We start from the raw sequence: 20,919 nt of genomic DNA, 5'->3' as shown, positions 1-20,919 counted from the left end.
ACATCTGGGTGCTACAGAGCAATAGGGTCATTTGTACTTTCAGACACTAAACAGGCCTAGGTATGGAGATAAAAGAACATCAACAAAGGTTGCCACGAAGAACCGAAAAACCCAGAGGCGAAGAGGAAATGGGAAAAGGCCAAAGGGCCTACTGAAAAATACCGGAAACACAATCAAGACAGACCCCCTGATCAATGATACGGAGCCAGGGATGGGGCTACTACACGATAGCTGGGGGGGGGGGGTTTCTTCCTTCCACTTGAAATGTAATAAAGGGGTCCCAATTGGCACACGGGACACCTGCAACAGCTCCCCTACTTCACCTTCACAGTAAAGGAGATGGGACATTTTCTATCAAAGAGAAGGCTTCACAGTATCCTGGGAAATTAGAGCAAGTACAGATCTCTGAGACCCTTCTGCAGTCACAACAACCTGGGCTCGGCGTACCAAGCAAATTCACCACACAACAGCAAAGCCCAGAATTCAGTGCCCCGAAATATCTGGCGGTCATCCAGAAGCAAAACAAGCCGAAAGTTTCTAGTCCATCTGGAGACATGGCACAGCAAAGCTACCCAGGAGGACTTCGGGAGGGCTGATATCCTGGACCGGCTGGCCCCATTTCGCCGCTAGCAAGCAGGGCCTAAATGGCGAGCCGGCAATTGTACACATCATTACCACTTCCCGAAATCTACAGAGTCGATGCAGGTTAAAGGCCTCAACGTCTCAGAGCAGAATTCCGATGTTCTTTGAAAAGAGCAACCGATGACTTTCTCACACCTTCAGATCGGTCCAGACATTTACTCTTACTCTCCTTCCAAGGAAAGTAAATTCTCTTGTTATTTGTTGCAGATTATTCTTTTTTTATGGAGCACTAGTGACTCTAATTGGGCAGCTAGCTGACCCAGCAGCCAAATCCCACTCTTCTGTACTGCCAAGCGGTCTCACCAAGCCCTTTCTGACTCTTCCCTTCATCTGGAGGCTGCAGAGAACTTGGCAGATGAATCATAACAACCGATCGGACTGGGGCAGAAAGGGACTCGCCGGAAATCTCTGCTATGATCAGCCCAGAATCAGTCACAGAATCACACCATCTCTCCATCGTGGGTCTTTTCAAACCGGCAAAGGATGCTCCTGGAGCCATCCGATAATAAAGCCAATGGAGAATCTGGTTTTTCGAGAACAAGATATTCTTCCAAACAAAGACAGAATTGATGGCCTCTTAGGAGGGAGAGAAATTCCGCTTCCCCACTTGGCTCAAATTAAAAGGGAGGAATTTAGACCCTTCTTCCAAAACACTTCCCCATCCAATTTTTTCCCCCTTGGGCTGACAAATGCACAAGTTCCCAGAGCAACACAATTGAGTTAAGATGAAGCATCTGTGCATCAGAACCATGGATTACTTTTTTGCTTTAAGGTGCTAGGAAGTGTCCTGTTATCATACAGAGATCTTACTTCATTTTGTGCTGGGGACTCTGTGACACGGCCTGGTGTAGTGGTTAAGAGCGGCTGCTTCTAATCTGCTGAGCAGTATTTGATTGCCCGCTTCTCCGCAAGCCGCCGGCTGGGTGACCTTGGGCTCATCACAGCCCTGATAGTGCTGTTCTCACAGAACAGTATTGTCAGGGCTCTCTCAGCCCCACCAACCTCACAGGGGGTCTGTTGTGGGTTGCCATGTTGGTCTGAAGCAGCAGAACAAATTTAGAGTCCCGTGGCACCTTTAGGACCAACAAAATTTTATTCAAGGCATGAGCTTCAGGTGCATGCACAGTTCCTCAGAGGCAATGTCATGGAATGGAAGCAATCAGTTCAAACTTATAGGTAGAGTGCGAAAGTTGTTTGCATTTTGTAAGGAAATGGAGAAAGGAAAGCAAGCGGAAGCCACTTTGAGGGTCCTTCTGGTAGAGAAAAGTGGGGTACAGAAGCCATCTCTTCTTCTTAAAATAGAGGATTCTAGGAGATTGATTGGCTGTTTTGACATTGTTTTGATCACTGGCTGTATTTGGTTGTGACACAGTCTACTGATGTAACAGAATTGATTTTTGCTATATATTCCCTGCCATGTAAGGAGATCATAGTCTGTGGAATAGTGCTTTGCACTTGAAAGCTCACGCCCTGAATGAATCTTTGTTGGTCTTAAAGGTGCCACTGGACTCTGATTTTATTATTCCAGCGTCTGTGTCCATTTCTGAACCCACGGATTTAACAGTGGTGGTTTGCATCAAGGAGGATTTCCAGTTGGGGAAGCAAGAGAACACTCGTCAATACGTATAAAGAGCGATAGGAGCCTTCTGTCAAGATAAGGGGTCTCAAAACAGATCTCATTCCTTCTGCTCACTGTGAAGCAGAAGGCGGGCAACGTAAAAACGACAAAGATAAAGGCTCCTGGGGGCTGTGAGAGCCATTTGATTGTAGGTGTCTGCGGAACAAGGCCCTCAAAATATTATCTGACTGAATGTAATTTCACCTCAGCCACTACAAATAAAAAGTCTGGCTGCCAAAGCCACTCATGGAGCTCTCAAAATATCAGTTCTGTGAGAACTCTTGACAGGAATTGCAGAGGTGGGCTCTCCCTCCATTTGCACCCTGGCCATGACAGTGGGGCACTTGACTGCTCTTGCGTCCCCCCTCTGAACACACACGGACAGACACACGTGAAGCTGTTTTGGACCATCTCAGACCTGTTGCCCCCCAATTCTGAGGGATTTCATCCAACTATAAACTCCTAACCGGCTGATCTCTCCCAACTGGACTCTCATTTGGCAAGGAGGGCTTTCCTCCTTGCCAGAATCAACTCCTTTCCCTCAAGTGTCTCCTGGGGAAGATGCCATCAGATTCCTGCCCCCAAAAGACTTTGTCTACATGGCTGTAAAGTCCCGGACACACTACCACGTATTATTTTGGAGCGTCCGGTCTTCTCTCCCCAAAGAGGTTCAACCCAGTCAATATTTGAGGGATCTAAATTCCAAAGTCAGTTCTAAATCCCTCACCATCAAATTAATGTTTTCAGAAAAGGATCCCATTAACCTTGCCAGTGGATGCCCTTGCAAGGATGTTCTAAATAATTCATGTTTGCAAGAGCAGGAACGTAATATTGTTTGATCTGTTTTGTTTCCTTGGATTGTGTTTGTGTATGCCAATAAACAGCCTTTTGATGCGGGTGAAGGAGGAGAGTGTAAAAGTTGGCTTGAAACTCAACATCAAGAAAACGAAGATCATGGCATCCGGCCCTCTCAGTTCCTGGCAAATAGATGGGGAAGAAATGGAGATAGTGACAGATTTTATTTTCCTGGGCTCCAAGATCACTGCAGATGGGGACTGTAGCAAAGAAATTAAAAGACGCTTGCTCCTGGGGAGGAAAGCTATGGGAAATCTAGACAGCATTGTAAAAAGCAGAGACATCACCCTGCCAACAAAAGTGCGTTTAGTCAAGGCTATGGTCTTCCCAGTTGCAATGTATGGCTGTGAAAGTTGAACCCTAAGGAAGGCCGAGCGTCAAAGAATTGAGGCTTTTGAACTCTGGTGCTGGAGAAGACTCTTGCGAGTCCCTTGGACTGCAAGGCGAACAAACCGGTCAATCCTAGAGGAGATCAGCCCTGACTGCCCCTTAGAAGGCCAGATCCTGAAGATGAAACTCAAATACTTTGGCCACCTCATGAGAAGGAAGCCCTCCCTGGAGAACAGCCTAATGCTGGGAGCGATCGAGGGCAAAAGAAGAAGGGGATGACAGAGAATGTAACAACAACAATGCCAATAAAGGTTTTCTGAGTCTGAAAAATACCCTCTCAGACCACCGGCCCATCAAGGTCAGTATTCTGACCAGAAGCCGCTCTACAAGGTCTCTGGCAGAAGTCTTTCGAGTCTCCTACTGCCTTGTCATTTGAACTGGAGGTGCTGGGGATTGAACCTTGGACCTTCTGCATGTGAATCGTTTCCCTAACGCTGAGCATCGCTTATAGCAGGGGTAGTCAACCTGTGGTCCTCCAGATGTCAATGGACTACAATTCCTATGAGCCCCTGTCAGCGTTTGTTGGCAGGGGCTAATGGGAATTGTAGCCCATGAACATCTGCAGGACCACAGGTTGACTACCCCTGGCTTATACCTTTGGGCTGTACCTAATTTCTACTTCTGAAGAACATAAAGTGAACGGCTGGCCGCTAAAGGAGACACCAGGGCGTCTCATCTCCTTATTGTTCATGAGATGAGCACGGCTAATGAGCCGGCGGTACAGAAACAGCAAAGTCAACGAGGTTTGCACAGTGAGGGATTTCTCCTGTCTGGTTCCCATTGATTTTGCCGGGACTTGTTTAGGAGAGCCCCCCAGAAGCTCCCGCTTTGGGTACGAATGACAGCAAGACTGGATTCACGCCCACTTGCTAACTGGCAAGGATGTGTTACAGCAGGGGTAGTCAACCTGTGGTCCTCCAGATGTCCATGGTCTACAATTCCCAGGAGCCCCTGCCAGCAAACGGTGTTAGGGGCACGTGGGAATTGTAGTCCATGGATATCTGGAGGGCCACAGGTTGACTGCCCCTGTTTTACAGGACACTTCACTTCACCCCTCCTGCCATTTTCTTCTGCTGGGAGAGCAGGCAAAGCCAGCAGGAAAAAGATGGAACACCACCCCCAAGACAGCCAATGTGGTTGAATTAGAGCGCACGAGGCCCAGGCAGTTGTTATTATTTACATTTATTTTCCCGGCAAGCTGGCTTGTGGCGGGTTACAAAGTCAATCCCCTACACAATAAACACCCCAATAAAACCCTATTTAAAACAGTCACAAAGCACAACATTGCCAGCTTTCCGCAGGGGCTGCAAGACGGAGCTCTTCCGCCAGGCTTATGGTTGAGGCCAGGGTGGATCCCCCCTCCATGTTGATTAGATCTGGTCCTCACTCCTAGTTTGGTGTAGTGGTTAGGAGTGCGGACTTCTAATCTGGAATGCAAGGTTCGATTCTGCGCTCCCCCACATGCAGCCAGCTGGGTGACCTTGGGCTCGCCATGGCACTGATAAAACTGTTCTGACCAAGTAGTGATATCAGGGATCTCTCAGCCTTACCCGCCTCACAGGGTGTCAGTTGTGGGGAGAGGAAAGGGAAGGTGATTGTAAGCTGCTTTGAGCCTCCTTCGGGTAGAGAAAAGCGCCATATAAGAACCAACTCTTCTTCTTCTTCAGTAATCTCAGGGCTCTCTCAGCCTCACCTCCCTCACAGGGTGTCTGTTGTGGGGAGAGGAAGGGAAGGCGACTGTAAGCTGCTTTGAGCCTACTTTGGGTAGAGGAAAGTGGCCTATAAGAACCAACTCTTCTTCTCTTGGTGCACGGGCTGAACTACCTCAAGTTGCAGGCAGGTCCACTCGGTGCAGAAATAAATCCTCTCCGGAGAAAATTCTTTGGTTAAGGATAAGATGCAATTTGCAATTCTCTTTTGATGTGTTATTCCATAGAATAAACTCACACATTACCAGGTATAAAGAAGTGCTTCTCTAATTGAAGTTTCCTACAGCAGCCATTCCGTAAATGGAACCCATCCTAGCATTAACACACACAGCAGTTTCTATTTCAAAAACATATTAAGCCCATTATCCTATTCAGTAAGCACTCAAGACTTCCTTAAGCTCAGTCTGTGATTCCCACTGTATCAGTAGAGAGCCTATTTTTTAGCTAACACTAGATGGACAGCTATTCGGGTTCTCTGTAAAGCCTTCCAGACTGCACAACAATAACCCACAAATTTAGAACTCTACACAGGCTTCAACAACTCTTGAGTCTTGAGTTCAGCATTTAAGAATTAAAGTTTCTCAGTTAGAGGTCCACAATGTGGCCCCCACCACAGCCACTCACAACTCTGCAGCTGCTTGCCAAGTATGTGTTTATTTTTTAGGTGGGCGGTGTCCGGTGGGGGTTTTGCCAAACTAGGCTTTTGAGTTTACTTACCCGTATATACTCGCATATAAGCCGAGGGACCTAATTTTACCACAAAATCTGGGCAAAGTTATTGACATAAGACGAGGGTGGGAAATGCAGCAGCTACTGGTAAATTCACATTAATTGAGGCATCCGTAGGATAAATGTATTTGAATATTTATTTCAAAGGAACACAGTAAGGTAAAGGTAAAGGTATCCCCTGTGCAAGCACCGAGTCATGTCTGACCCTTGGGGTGACGCCCTCTAGCGTTTAATGGCAGACTCAATACAGGGTGGTTTGCCAGTGCCTTCCCCAGTCATTACCGTTTTACCCCCAGCAAGCTGGGGACTCATTTTACCGACCTCGGAAGGATGGAAGGCTGAGTCAACCTTGAGCCGGCTGCTGGGATCGAACTCCCAGCCTCATGGGCAAAGCTTTCAGATGGCTGCCTTACCACTCTGCGCCACAAGAGGCTCATAAATGTATATTTATTTCAAAGGAACACAGTAAACTAGCTCTATAAGTGCAAATGAGGGCTCAGGGGATGAGCTATAATTCCAAGGGATCCCCAGATCCCACCGCAGGACTGCCCCACCCATATCCTGTTTTAACCCAGAGACTTACAAAAACTAGCTTTGGAAGTTAGAAAGTCTGGACCTTTTTCCTCTTTTCTCCCTTTGCAAGTTGCAAATGTGTTCAAGGGCACATAAGTCCCATCGCATAGCAACACAGACTCTTGGTGCCAGTTCACACTTCTCTTTGCACTGTGCTTTAGCTAGGGTGCTTGCATCGAGTACTTTAAGGGCCAGGATTTGTCTCTGTCTGTTCTTGATTCCTACTGGTATTCAGGTATTCAGAAGCCTGTATTTAAAATAATCACTATGCAGGAATAGGTATAAAAGGCATAAAACGAGATCCTTGAGTTTGCTTCAATTGCCTAGCTAGATTTGAATTCAGTGGTATCACAGAGACCTTTCTTTTTTGGGGGGCGGGGGGGAGGGGAGAATCTTTTGAGAGGCAAAGCTTGAAATCTTATACCGTGAAAATATTTGAATTTCTGGCTTCTGGGGCATCCATTTAAGTCCAAACTGATGGTCTAGATTGGCGTCCCCCAAGTATGTGAAAGGGTGTCACTTAGAGTAGGGGTAGTCAACCTGTGGGCCTCCAGATGTGCATGGACTGCAATTCCCATGAGCCCCTGCCAGCAAGTGCTGGCAGGGGCTCATGGGAACTGTAGTCCACTGACATCTGGAGGACCACAGGTTGACTACCCCTGACTTAGAGGAAGGCAGGGAACGGTTCCTGTTGGCAGCAGAGGAGAGGACCCGCAGTAATGGGCTTAAACTACACGTGGAATGGTACCAGCTAGATATCAGGGAAATTTTTTTTACGGTCCAAGTAGTTCAGCAGTAGAATGGGCTGCCTAAGGAGGTGGGGAGCTCCCCCCTCACTGGCAGTCTTCAAGCAGCGGCTGGACAGATCCTTCTCCTGGATGCTGGAGGCTGATCCTGCACTGAGCAGGGGGTGGGACTAGATGGCCTCTATGGACACCTCCAACTCCAGGGTTCTATGAAAATCTTTTTGCTGCTCCTGTACTTCAATCTAGCCGTGTGGCCTGGATTCCTCCCAGAATGACAACTGTCCTCCACACTACAGAGATCAGTCCCCCTGGAAGAACTGGCTGCTTTGGTGGGCAGACTCTATGGTATACCACAGAGGCCGGGAGAGGTGGAATTCCTTGAGTGACATCACACACTTACCAAGCTCCCGCCCATCTCCAAACATCCAGGGATTGCCCAGTCTGGCACAGGGGCGATCAAAAACCAGGTTTCCCTAGCACTCCAAACTCTACCTCGTGCTGACTTCCAGCAGCTGCTAAATCTCATTCGGTTGAAACCAAGGATGTATACATGGTTTTTGTTAAGGAGAGCGGGCGGGCAATGGAATCAAATAAAACTGAGGCTCCATCGGCTACATTTCGCAAAGTTATTGGATTTCTCCGCATCACCCTCCTGTAGATAACTCAGCACTGCAGCCCACAAAGCCCGGCAGATAAAAGATTTATGCCTTCACAGTGAGCATCTCTGTATCAAAGCCAGATAGATTTCAAACTCTGTTTTCAGCCTTGCCTCTTATCGGACTCCCCGCTCGCCAGACAGTACCTTTGTGGCTTGACGATAATTACCCAAGTCTCACCGGAATCTGCTGACAGAAGAACGTCTCTCTCTTTCACAAGAGAAATATAAGGTCCTCAGTGGGAAGACTGGGGACGGCTCATCTCTAGATCCAATGACTCCAGCAACAAGCTTCATTTCTATGACATTTTAGAAGAAGAGTTGGGCTTTATACCCTGCTTTTCACTGCCCAAGGCAGTCCCAAAGTGGCTTATGATTGCCGTCCTGTCTTCTCCCTACAATAGATGCCCTGTGAGACAGGTGGGGCGGAGAGAGCTCTTGAGAACTGCTGTGGGAAACCTCTATCAGGACTGTGACTAGTCCAAGGTCATCCAGCTTAGCTGCATGTACAGGAGCAGGGAATCAGACCTGACTCTCCAGGTTCAAGGCCGCCTCACTTAACCACTGTGCCAAGCTGGCTCCCATGCCATCAGTGGGAGAAGATTCTATCGCTTTCCCATTCTCCTCAGTGGTGAACGAAGATCTGCAGCAGAGCAGGGCTCCAAACTGTGATTCAAACAAGGCCATTTGCCAGGTGTGTCTCCCCCAACCAAGGCCGCAACAAGTAGGCTCTGAAAGCAGCCAAAGCTTTGTTCAGAATCAAGGAGACTCCAGGCAGCAGACCCCCCCCCCCCAAAAAAAAAGCTCATCTGGTTGACAGACACGTTGGAATTATTATATGCATTTTAATAAACCACATCTCATCAGACACATCCTCGCCTGATTGCTGGCTACAGCAGACAGGCATCACTTCTCAACCTCACAGTTTATCAAAATACAGTTCCAAGGGTCAGGCGGCAGTTAGACGTAACTCACAGCTTCACGTGCAAAGGAGAATCCAGAGCATCTGGGATACAGGAGAGAGTCAGATGCAGGGAAATTTACCCACAGCATAGATTGCAAAGTCAGTGTTGTTTCCACCCAGCAAGTCCCTCATTTGCTGCTTACATGCCTCATGCCAAGCACCTGCCAGCCACCCCAGTCCTGCTCCTGCAAACACTCCTCTTCGTTGCTTAGATGGAGCCAGTGCTGTGCTGCCAATCTGGCACCGTGCCGTCTGGCTTGCAGCTCCCTTCCGTTCTTCCTCCTACACTTCTCCACAGTACTTAACGGGCCAGCAGCTGACTCTCTGTTGCCAACTTAGGGCTGGAGGGCCGAGGGGGGCATTGTACTGATACCTAGCTGCAGATCCATGTTTGGCTCAACACAGACTCCTGCAGCGTCTCTGCCACGGGCTGCAGGGTGGGGTCAGGTCTGCTGGCTGCCTCTTCCTCAGAGGAGACGTCTGTATCACGGGGCTTGGCTGGTCCATGACATGTACACATTGCATTGAACATGTGCAGATGCTCCTTGTCGCATGCGTGTTTTTTTTTTAAGTAAACACACTTTTATCAAGCCTATTTTGCAAATTTGCCCACTTCTGGCCAGCTACACTCAACTCAGGCAATGTACCCAACCTCACAGGGCTGTTGTGAGCATGGGACAGAAGAGGGGAGAAGTGCATACCCAGCCCTTTGAGGAACGGTCATTCATTTGTGCACTAAATCCAACCCTGGTTGGATTGCTAGTCCAGAAAATAAGAAAAAAGCCCAGCCATTTGGCTGCTCTTAATTCTTAATACCCGATGGAGAATAAAGAACAGCCAACTGGCCGGAGTTTTTTCTTATTTTCTGGACTTGCCATCCAACCAGTCTTCTTTGCACCAGTGAATCAACCAAGCACGGGGTGACAAACCAAACGCAGGGCTTGGGTACGGGAGAAACATGATGTCCACTTCAAACCACTGTGTCACAGAATGGTAGCTCACTGTGCATGTTGTAAAAGTTTTAAAGAAAAGTTACAGCAGCGCAGAGGAAAAGAATCAAAATGCCAGGGCTGCCATGCTGAATTCTTGCTGGGGCTGTGCCTGTTCTTAAAATGTGTGCTGAGCCCCTGGTGGTCCCTGGTCCATCCGCCTCCTCCATCTACGCCACGGTAAAATTAGAATCCTGCTGGACACATTAGGCAGAGGAATGTCAGGACACAAGGAAAATTACGGGTGACCAGTGTATGCCGTCTGCCCACTGCAGCCTGGCGGGTAACCAAAAAATGTCGAGACCCAAATATGAAACTGAAATATAGCTAAGCATGCAGGGCTAATGTACAAAATAGCAAGTTAATTATACATTCAACGGTGTTAAAATGTCATTGAAAAGCCATGTTCTGAAGGTTCTGCATATAGGTATCTGTACCCAATATAGAGACAAATGTCCAAACTCTCAGGAACCTGGGGCTGATATTTGATGCCTCCTGTTTTGTAGAGGCTCAGGTCAGGACTGTAGGGCAGCAAAAACCAAATTGTGGACTGGAACTGAAACCATAAAAACAGGGACAGCATTGCAGAGTTGAAGCATATTAATAGTGCTAGAGTGCTATTCTGGCTTTCTTCAGGAAAGAAGAAACCCCAGAAGTGGCATGATTCTGCGGAATATGATTGGGAAGCATAGCTGTGGACACACCCATCCACTGCCCCTTCCCTTCCCAACCCCTCCAGGCCCATCACTGGCCATTTTGGGGATGGGGCAGGTCAACCAGATCATACACGGTCATAACACATGATAAATGTTTAACACATTTTTTAAAACATTATTTAAAAACTAGAGGCTAAGCCCGTTGCATTCAGGAATACAATGGGCGCTAGATTAGGGGAGTGGAATGGCTGCGGATGGCTTCCTCCTCCCCCCAGGATCTGGAAAAACTGCAGGCAGCTGTTAGGGAACTCACCAGCAGGGGGAGCTCTCACACAGCAGGGATCTGCAGCCTCCAAGCCTCGGACAGAAGTGGAAGGAGGAGGGAGTGGTCAGGAGTGGGGGATGGAAGGCAATTTGGCTGGCCACTCAACAGACAGGCAAGCTGGTTGGAGGAGGAGGCACTCAGGGGCGGGATAGCCATCCTGAGTGGGTGAAGCACTGAGTGACACTTAAGCCATGAGACACACTCATCCTCCAAGGCCTTACCAGCAATATATAGTAGAACAGAGTAATTCCCAACCATTTAGAAAACCGTTCCAGAGCCATCAGGAAATCCCAGGGTTTCATGAAACCCTGATTGAAAAAGCCTGTCTTAGAACGTAAAAAAAAAAAAAAAGGCAGATTGTGTGATGAAAAAAGGGCATGGGATGGCATTGCAGGAAACACTATCGATATTTTAAACAGCACACCACAGTGATTCAGAAGCACAACGAAGGGGTGAAAACCAGAAGAAAGCAGTTTCCCTCAAAAGCAGCTCGACCGCTCTTTGCTAACCCAAAGCAAGCAGGTTTGTATGAACTGGGAAATAAATTCTGCTAGCAGCCGGTCACAGAAACGGGTCTCTCTGAAATGACGGATAAACGCCATTAGCAACCAGTGACTTAAAATGGAATGCAAAGGGAGTCTGAAAATCCTCTATGTTCCTGCAATTAAATTAAGACCTCTGCACTATGCATCTCATGTCATCGTGCCTTTTCAAAATGAAGAAAACGGACAGAAGTCCTCGTTCACCGAAAGCAATTAGGAGTTTTGCCAGAAAGCTGTACAGAACCCGCGTGGCAGTCTCACGTTCCATAAGCAGGCATTTACTATCAGCACGGAAGCAGACATATCCGTCAGCACAGCCAGACGCCCTTCACTTGGAGCCTGCAAGGCTCTTGATGCCGGAATGAAAGCAGACTTGGCTGCTTGCCCATCCATCCTTAATTTTCAGTAATGCTCGAACATATTTTTTGCACTGAGAACCGCTGTCGGTTACCAGTTTGACTGGAAGGCCGCCGAAGACGGAACGGAACAGCCACCATCAGAGCTGTGAAACTTCTATAAATTTTAAAGCTGCAAAGGGTGGGAAATGGAGGAGTTAGAGGGAAATCCAGCCCCTCCATATCCCCCCACACTGAGAGCTTCAAAACTTACCGGAATTTTAGGAAAAACTGAAACACGCTCAATGTTTTCTTTCCTATAAAACCCTTATGCCGCTGCTTCCATAACATAGGATGCATTATTAAATCAATTAGTTATCACATAACCTTGTAGCAGTTTGGCATATTGATAGCATTTAGAAGTATATATGTGGACCTGCACAAACCTAAGCATAATTATACCCTCTTCGATCTGCTGACTTCCATGCAATAATTTTCTACAAGGGAAATTGCAAACACACCTAATGCTCAAGTGAGAAAAAGGAGAGAGGGGGAGAGCACTGCAAATTGCCACACTCTGGGCCAAGTCAGCACATTTTTGCTTTTGTTGACTGTGAGATGATGAATGTCAAAATTAGAAAACCAATTTTGCAGGGAACGGAAGGAAGTTCATTATTTGGACAGAACCCAACAGCCCCCAACAGTTGCAAGAGGATGACCAGGCAAAACATCATAATTTCGAAAACACAGAACACTCTCCATTCGAGTCCGTTAGCATCTAAGACAATCATTCTCAACCAGGGTTACTAGTAGCCCTAAGATTGGGGGGGAGGGTGGTAGGTAAATACAATCAGGAGGACAGAGTGGCTTTTTGCTCACCTGTCTGGTCTATGGTGGCCTTGTTGAGTTCACACACAATGGAAAAGGAACGGGAGGGGTGGATCTGCTGCACTCCCCCCATTGGCTCCTCCCATTTCCCCCCTCTCGGAATTTCTTCTCAGAGAAATTCCGCCAGCAGAAAATGGATTGAGGAAGGCAGTTGCAAGCAAAGGTATTCAGATATTCAAACAGGAGAAGACTGTGAGTCCACCCTCCAAAGCAGAGGTAGTCAAACTGCGGCCCTCCAGATGTCCATGGACTACAATTCCCATGAGCCCCTGCCAGCAAATGCAAATGCTGGCAGGGGCTCATGGGAATTGTAGTCCATGGACATCTGGAGGGCCGCAGTTTGACTACCCCTGCTCCAAACCAACCATTTTCCCCAGGGAAGCTGATCTCTGTAGTCCTGGAGATTAGCTTCAATTCCAGGGATTCCCCAGGTCCCAGCTGAAGGCCAGCATCCCTAGCCAAGAGCTACCCCAACTGGCTCCAGTGCAAGGAATGTGCACTGCCTGCACAAGAATTCACTTTTCCCCAGGTTTCCTATTGACTTGGTAGCCCTTTCCAGTCCTGGGAAAATATATTCTCAGGTCTTGCTAGGATTGCCACTTCAACATCAAAGTAGAATCATAGAGTTGGAAGGGACCATACAGGCCATCTAGTCCAACCCCCTGCTCTATGCAGGATCAGCCCTAAGCATCCTAAAGCATCCAAGAAAAGTGTGTATCCAACCTTTGCTTGAAGACTGCCAGTGAGGGGGAGCTCACCACCTCCTTAGGCAGCCTATTCCACTGCTGAACTACTCTGACTGTGAAAAACCTTTTCCTGATACCTAGCCTATAGCGTTGTACTTGAAGTTTAAACCCATTACTGCGTGTCCTCTCCTCTGCAGCCAGCAGAAACAGCATCCTGCCCTGTACAACTGTACATCTAAAACAGTTGCATGTTACAATCAAACATGAAAGCATTGGTTGGCAAAGAACTTGCAGAGGGTTTCTCATTTCCTGCCTCTGTGTCGGGTTTTCTCAACTTCTTTTTACCATAAACTCCTGATATATTCTTCAGGTGCTGAGGAACCCCAGAAGTGGGATCGCCAGGTCCCAGCTGGAGGCTAGCATCCCAGCCACTGTTCCCAAATACCAAACCTTAAGAACCACACCATCACCTCTCCATGTAGGAAATACCTGAGTGTCTCCCTCTTTGGACTACTCTGAGAAGCCAAGGGCCAGAAGGTTCAAAGAAGGTCCTGCAACAGCTTCTTCTGTCTGTGTTCTAGCTACATCTCTATAAAGCCATGGCAATCTGTACAGCTTGGTGTTGTGGTTAAGAGCAGTGGCTTCTAATGTGGTGAGCCGGATTTGGTTTGCTGCTCTTCTACATGCTGGGTGAGCTTGGGCTAGTCACAGTCCTGTACGAAACTGTTCTCACGGAGCTGTCTCAGCCTCACCTACCTCACAGGGTGTCTGTTGTGGGGAGAGGAAGGGAAGGCAATTAAAAGCAGGGTATAAAAACCAATCCTTCTTCTACCTGGAAAGTGCTACTGGGAAACAGTGTCTTCCCTCTCCACATGTCCCCATGGTGCTTCTGTCCCCCCGGCTACAGTTTCCCCGTCTTCCATGGCATTGGTCTCAAATTTGCTTTGTTGTGATGGTCTTGGGAAGTCTGCAGCAAGACCAAGGCGGTATCCATATGGAATAGGGACATCTACACCTTCCCAGCCCCACCCACATCAGCATTATTGGCCCTGCTGCAGTTGCCTGTGATGGCTACTCTCAAATCATGCCTCCTATCTCAGATTGCAAATTGCAAACCTCGCATGACTTACTCATGAGTAAACATTCCCAGGGCAAAGGCTTTTCCTAGCAACCCTGGGTCCCAGAGGGCAGACAGAGGGCTGATTCTGGGCCAACCACTGCCCCCCTCTAGAAGGCATGCACAGGCTTTCCCAGGAGGCAGCTCACACCTCCCCCAAGGCCCTCCAAGTTGAAAGAGGCCAGGAGACCTGGGTAACTTACTGGCAGCAGGGCATGCTCTGAGGCTGCCTCCTCTTCCACCCAGCAAACTTCTGAAAGCTGAGAGCTGACCCTTTTTTAGCCATTCCTGGCTGAGGGTTCTTTTGTGATTGGGGCTAAACTAACAGGGAAGGCAATTCCTGCCTGAGGGCCATCTCTTATCTCTTATTGGGAGAATATTTCTGAAGGGAGCAATCAGGTAGGGAGGAAATTGTCTGCTTGCAATTTGGGCTGATTGGCCCTCACTGACAAAGTGCAATTTGAACTGATTGGCCCTCGTTAGCAGAGTGCTATTAGCAGCACACCCCCAGGGAGGGAGGGTGAATCAGGAAGGGACTGAGTTTTGGGCATCCAATTTGACCTGATTGACCTTTATTGGCAGAGTGCAATTTACACTTATTGGCCTTCATTGGCAGAGTGCTCTCTCCCTATTAGCGGCGCAGGGAGGGCCAATCAGGCAGGGAGTGAGCTGTGTGAATGCAATTTGACTTGATTGGCCCTCATTGGCAGAGTGCTCTCTCTACAGGCAGCACAACCCAGGGAAGGACCAATCAGGTAGGGAGTGAGTTGTTATTATGTTTGATGATGATAAACCTCTGTATGTATGTACACGTCTTCTGAAGGATGGTGGGGAAAAGATTGGTGGATCCAGGATCAAACACTTCAGCCAAGCATTAGCATGCTAAGTCTGTGCTCTGTTAATCATGCACAGCAAGGGGTCTCCTTAGGACACATGGCTTCAGTGTTAAGTGGAGCAGAAGATTCAAACTTGCATTTTCTGGGTCATCTCTGAAACTTGTGGCACCAACTTGAAACAGAAAAGCCCAAGTAGGTTATGCCAGGCAACATGCATCATGTGATGGTGGGGGCGGAGCATTCAGCAGAAGCCCCACCCACATTCTACATTCCTTCAGACAGAATGATGCCCCAAACCAAGAGGTGGCTTTCTCTCCTAAGATCCCTCTTCCTACTATAGAAACATAGAATCAGAGTTGGAAGGGACCTCCAGGGCCATCTAGTCCAACCCCCTGCACAATGCAGGAACTCATAACTACCTGCCCATCTACACTGACCCCAATTTCATGCCCAAGTGATCCCCCTCCACCAAAAATCTCCAAATCCATCCTGGCCTGCAGGAAATTCACCTACCATCAAACAGTGACAATCAGCAATTCTGTGGGCACATCGTAACAGCCACAACGTTAAAACAGAATATTCTGTCATTCAAACAAATGAATAAATTAGGATACATGCTCAGGGCCGCACATGTATACATGCATGCTGAATGTCATGAAGAGGAGGAGGAAGAAGAAAAAATGTCATTTATACTCACTACCCAAGGGGTTCTCAAATCAGCTTAGAATCATCTTCCCTTCCTCTCCCCACAACAGATACCCTGTGAGGTAGGTGGGGCTGAGAGAGCTCTGACAGGACTGCTCTGTAAGAACAGCTCTAACAGAACTGTGAGTAGCCCAAGTCACCCAGCTGGTTGCATGTGGAGGAGGAGGGGGGAATCAAACCTGGCTCTCCAGATTAGAAACCACTGCTCTTAAACACTATACCGAGCCGACTATCAATCCTGATTTATGGAAACCGTATGAATTAATGACTTCCAAAACTTGCAAAGTTGTGGCTTCTTTAATGGAGTCAATCAACCTCATGCTAGAACAAAGTTGGATTCCAGGGGCACCTTTAAGACCAACAAAATTGGATTCCAGGTGGAAGCTTTCGTGTGCACCATCTGCTTCCTCAGATAACTTCTCATTTCCTGCTGCCTTCAACATTTCCTAACATTCATGTCTCTTCCAGTGACCAAAGTACGACAGCCTCAGTTTAGACACTCTAGATTCTCAGCTCTAGAACCCTCTGACTTGAGGGCTATTGATCACTTCCGATTGGTTCCAGCACCTCATCACACAAGAAGAAGAGTTGGTTCTTATATGCCACTTTTCCCTACCCGAAGGAGGCTCAAAGCGGCTTACAGTCGCCTTCCCATTCCTTTCCCAAGTAACTTGAACAGTTAATTCCCCCCCCCCATACTTCCACTTTGCATTTATGGGTGAAATTAGGGTTAACATGCTTGGAACTGTATGGTGGTCAGTTAGAATCATAGATAGAGTTGGAAGGGACCTCCAGGGTCATCTAGTCCAACCCCCTGCACTATGCAGGAACTCATAACTACCTGCCCACCCATGGTGACCCCAATTTCATGCCCAAGTGATCCCTCCACCAGTTGGCTCAGATTAATTACCAAAGGGTATATGCTGGGTTTCAACAGTGATCTCTTTGGGGGCAGAGACTCACCAATGAAGAAGAGTTAGTTCTTATATGCCGCTTTTCTCTACCCAAAGGAGTCTCAAAGCAGCTTCCATTCGCCTTCTCTTTCTTCTCCCCACAACAGGCACCCTGTGAGGGTGGTGAGGCTGAGAGAGCCCTGATAATACCGAAGGTTACTTCTTATATGCTGCTTTTCTCTACCGAAGGAGACTCAAAGCGGCTTCCATTCGCCTTCCCTTTCCTCTCCCCACAACAGACACCCTGTGAGGGAGGGGAGGCTGAGAGAGCCCTGAGATTACTGAAGTAGAAGAAGAGTTGGTTCTTATATGCTGCTTTTCTCTACCCGAAGGAGTCTCCAAGCAACTTCCAACTGCTTGACCATGGAGCTTACCGAGTATTCCTGTGCCAGTCCTTATCTAATCCTTGCCTACTTTGCAGGACCATTGTGAGGGAAGACGATTAAAGGGAGACAGCCGTACACCGTCCCTGAATCCGAAGAGATTTTTAATCAATTTCCTTGATAAAAAAAAGCAAACATCTTTAACGCCAAGCGTCTCCACACTCTGCAAAGATGAAAGACTTAGATCAAAGGCTCCGGTTGTCATTTCCCCAATTTTACTTTAAAACAAGTCCACGTTCTTAAAGAAAACTCGGGTAGACTCAGAGCAAATGTGATATGTATTCCAGATGATGCTCTGGCTGGAAAAAGGGATCTTAATTCCCATGAAAAACCTCAGCTCATACAAGCCTTGTTCTCAAGTGACAATAAACACATGCACATCCCATGTACACTTGCAGGCTCCTGTTTGTGAGAAAGAGCCACTGTGCATTCAGGTTACAAATAAAACCGGGATCCAGTTTGGAACGACAAAGGTGCATCTCAAGCATACCTTCAGCTGTACATGTATTGACCGTAACAGGAGCACCACTCAACGTACACACAGAAATTCAGAACTGGTAGGTACCTCAAGGGTCATCTAGTCCATCCTATGGCACAATGCAGGAAATTCACAGTTACCTCCACCCAAATTCCCCCAAAACGAAAGCAAAAAGTTTCCAGGATCCCTGAGCCAGTCAGGCCTGGAGGAAAATTCCTTGCTAACCCCCAAAGAGCGATCAGCTTGACCCTGGACATATCAGAAAGGGACACACGAGCAGAGCATGGGCTTACCCCTTCCTCTCTCACACCCGGCCTCAATTCACAGAATCAGCATTGCTGCCCCATGACCGCCTAGCCCCTGCTTAAAAACCTCCAAAGATGGAGAGCCCATCACCTCTCGAGGAAGCCCATTCCACCAAGGAGCCTCTCCAGCAGTCAGAAAATTCTTCCTCACATAACCAAGCGGTACCCTGAGCATGGATTGTTCATGCGATCGCTGTCACTTGTGGCCAAGGCGTCTTCTTGAGGACACCATGTGAAAAGCAGGTCTTGGATCCTAAATTAAGGCATCAGCCGTGAGTTCATCTTTTTCCATGAGTTCTCACACGTTTGCCACTGGAACAGCGACACTGAGTTAAGGACGCGACATGGATGTTTACGAAATGGGAGGAATGCTCACCTGTCCCCTCCCTGAACGCTGCGGCACAGAGTTTTGGGAACCCTGCCCCCACTTCAAGTTGGTCTGGAAACCGCCACTCAAAAGCTCTCACATTCCTCGGGTAATGGAAATTCAACAGGTTAAGACTTTCATTTACCTGGGTTCTTTCTTTCTAGCCACCTTGCAAGGAAAGAAGAGGAATTTGAACAAGGAAGAAGCTGGGGGGGGGGGGGGTTATACCCCGCTTTTCACTGCCCAAAGGAGTCCCAAAGCAGCTTACAAACAGCGTTCCCTTCCTCTCCCAATAACACCCTGTGAGGCAGGTGGGGCTCAGAGAGCCCTAGGAGAGCTGCCCTACGAGAATAGTGCTAAGAGAACTGTGATGGGCCCAGCAGGCTGCATGTGGAGGAGTGGAGAATCTTAACCAGTTCTCCAGATTCGAGTTCACTGCTCTTTAACCACTACACCATGCGAAGGAAGGAAGGAAGGAAGGAAGGAAGGAAGGAAGGAAGGAAGGAAGGAAGGAAGGAAGGAAGGAAGGAAGGAAGGAAGGAAGGAAGGAAGGAAGGAAGGAAGGAAGGAACTTGCTGGCTTGGAGATCAGACAAATGCCTACTATGTTTCGCTAGCAAGAGACCCCTAAGCATCAAGAGATTGTCACATTCCTGGAGCTGTCTGGGGCAACTCGGGAGAAGGGGACAAGAGGAAGATTCTTCTGTTCTGAATCCAGGTCTTGCATTTCTGGTCTTTCTCCACCCCATGGCTGAACTTTATCTTTATACCCTCAACAAAAAACATTGTGAACGGTCCTGTACATGTGCAGAGCGGCTTCAGGTCGCAGCAAAATTAGGGAGAGCCACCAGGGGTCCAGGCAAGTGCCGGACAAAGACAATCCTCGCCCCTACCCACCTGGACTTCCTCAGCCGTCTCTCCTCCAAGGACCAACCTCCAAGGACCAACCAGCAGGGACCCTGGTTAGCTTCTCTGAGCCAAGAAGATCCTGTTAGCCCGGAGCCCCCAAAGGACTGTGATTGCCTAAATCTGTCCTCCTTTGAAGCGAGCCCAGGTTGTTTTCACTGGAACTCATTTCACACTGACCAAAACGCTAGGTAAGTCATATTCCGGGGTAGGTGGCAGCAACTCCCAGGATTAAGGAAGCCAACCATCACCAGACGGAGAAAAGTCACACCAGGCCAGCCCTGAATAGCCCAGGCTGGTTGGATTTCGGAAGCTAAGCAGGGCCAGCCTGGCTAGACGGGAGACCGCTACGGGAGCCCAGGGTGGCTAGGAAGAGGCAGGCAAAACCACCTCTTGCCTCTAGGACCCTAACAAGGTGCCACTCAAGCCCCTTTTCACCATCACATGTCACCAAACCGGGCAGACCTGGGCGACTGAGTCCTGCCTTCTTGCAAAGGGAAAGGCTCCTGCGTTCACACATGACAAAAAGACAACTTTACGGAGCATCAAACTCGGCGGAAGTTAGGGCTACGCCAGGAGTGGCCGAATTGCGGCTCCCCAGATGTCCATGAGTCCCCTCAGCGTGGTGCCTGGGCATCTGGAGTGCCACAATTCAGCCACCTCTGGTCTATGCACAGGCACCGGGGACCAGGCTGTGCATAATGCTCAACAACATGGGGAGGGGGGGGGAGCCTGAAAGCCCTCGTCCACAGGTTCTCCGCACCCCACTTCAGCACCGCCGCTTTGCGCACACCGTTTCCTCCACCCCCACCCCATGCAATCCGTCGGCACATCTGGACACCCCAGGAGACGTTTCAGCCGCTTTACCTGCCCCCCGAGCGCTTCTTTCCACCGAAGGCGACGCCGAGAGCCTCACCCCACCCCACCCCAGGGAAGGGCACGCAAGCGCAAGCCCTGCCCTGCAGTAGCGGGGTTTGCTCGCGAGTAAAGGCGGCGAGGGCTCGGCCGGACTTCGCCTCCGCCCGCTGAGCCACGCAGGGTCTTCCGCGCGACGCCTTGGGCCCGACGGCGAGCGCTCTCTGTGCATGTGCAGAGCGCGGGCTTCCGAGGCACTTACCGAGGCGGACTGGGGCGCGGAGGCGACGGGGCTGGCGGCCGGGTCCCTCCCGGGGGGCGCAAAGCGGGAGCCCCCCGCCGCCTCCCGCCCGCCCCGGCGCCACGTGCTCCATGGCCGGCAGACCCAACCGGCCCGGCAGCCAGGCAGCGAGAGGCAGAGAGCGCTCGGGCGCTGCCCACCGCGGCATTTGAGCAGGCGAGGGCGGGCCCGGGAGCCCCCCGGAGGCGGCCCGAGAGCGCAGCCTCCGCACGCCCCCGCCGCGGCCCCGCCTTCCCGGCCTCCCGGGCTGGGCGGGAGGAGCCCCCGCCGCCTCCTTGGCAGGGCTGGCGAAGGAGAGGAGAGCCGCCGTTGCGCTGATGGCCACGCCGCGCCCTTGTCGGCCGCTTTTGCGCCTGGTGGCAGACGCGCCTGCCGTCGCCGGTGTGCGTGTGAAAGAGGACGCCGAGGCCCA

The 20,919-nt window shown here is 49.4% G+C and overlaps 1 protein-coding gene across 4 annotated transcripts in view; it reads right to left on the bottom strand.

The window, feature by feature from the left end:
* The window catches only part of NPFFR2 (neuropeptide FF receptor 2), a 38,392-nt gene extending 17,792 nt beyond the window's left edge, over positions 1 to 20,600 (bottom strand). Inside the window, exon 1 of one of the 4 annotated variants that reach the window (XM_077301167.1) lies at positions 20,469 to 20,600. Coding sequence is in view for 1 of the 4 variants with exons in the window: in XM_077301166.1 (XP_077157281.1) it covers positions 15,769 to 15,843 (75 nt within the window). In the remaining 3 variants the exon portion in view is untranslated. The other 3 variants (XM_077301168.1, XM_077301166.1, XM_077301169.1) reach the window with 3 other exon arrangements.
* Positions 20,601 to 20,919: the final 319 nt, after the last annotated feature.

Source organism: Paroedura picta, chromosome 10, assembly GCF_049243985.1.
Source record: "Paroedura picta isolate Pp20150507F chromosome 10, Ppicta_v3.0, whole genome shotgun sequence".
Lineage (NCBI taxonomy): Eukaryota > Metazoa > Chordata > Lepidosauria > Squamata > Gekkonidae > Paroedura > Paroedura picta.
The sequence above is the reverse complement of the archived record's forward strand: the minus strand, read 5'-3'. Positions and strand labels throughout refer to the sequence as shown.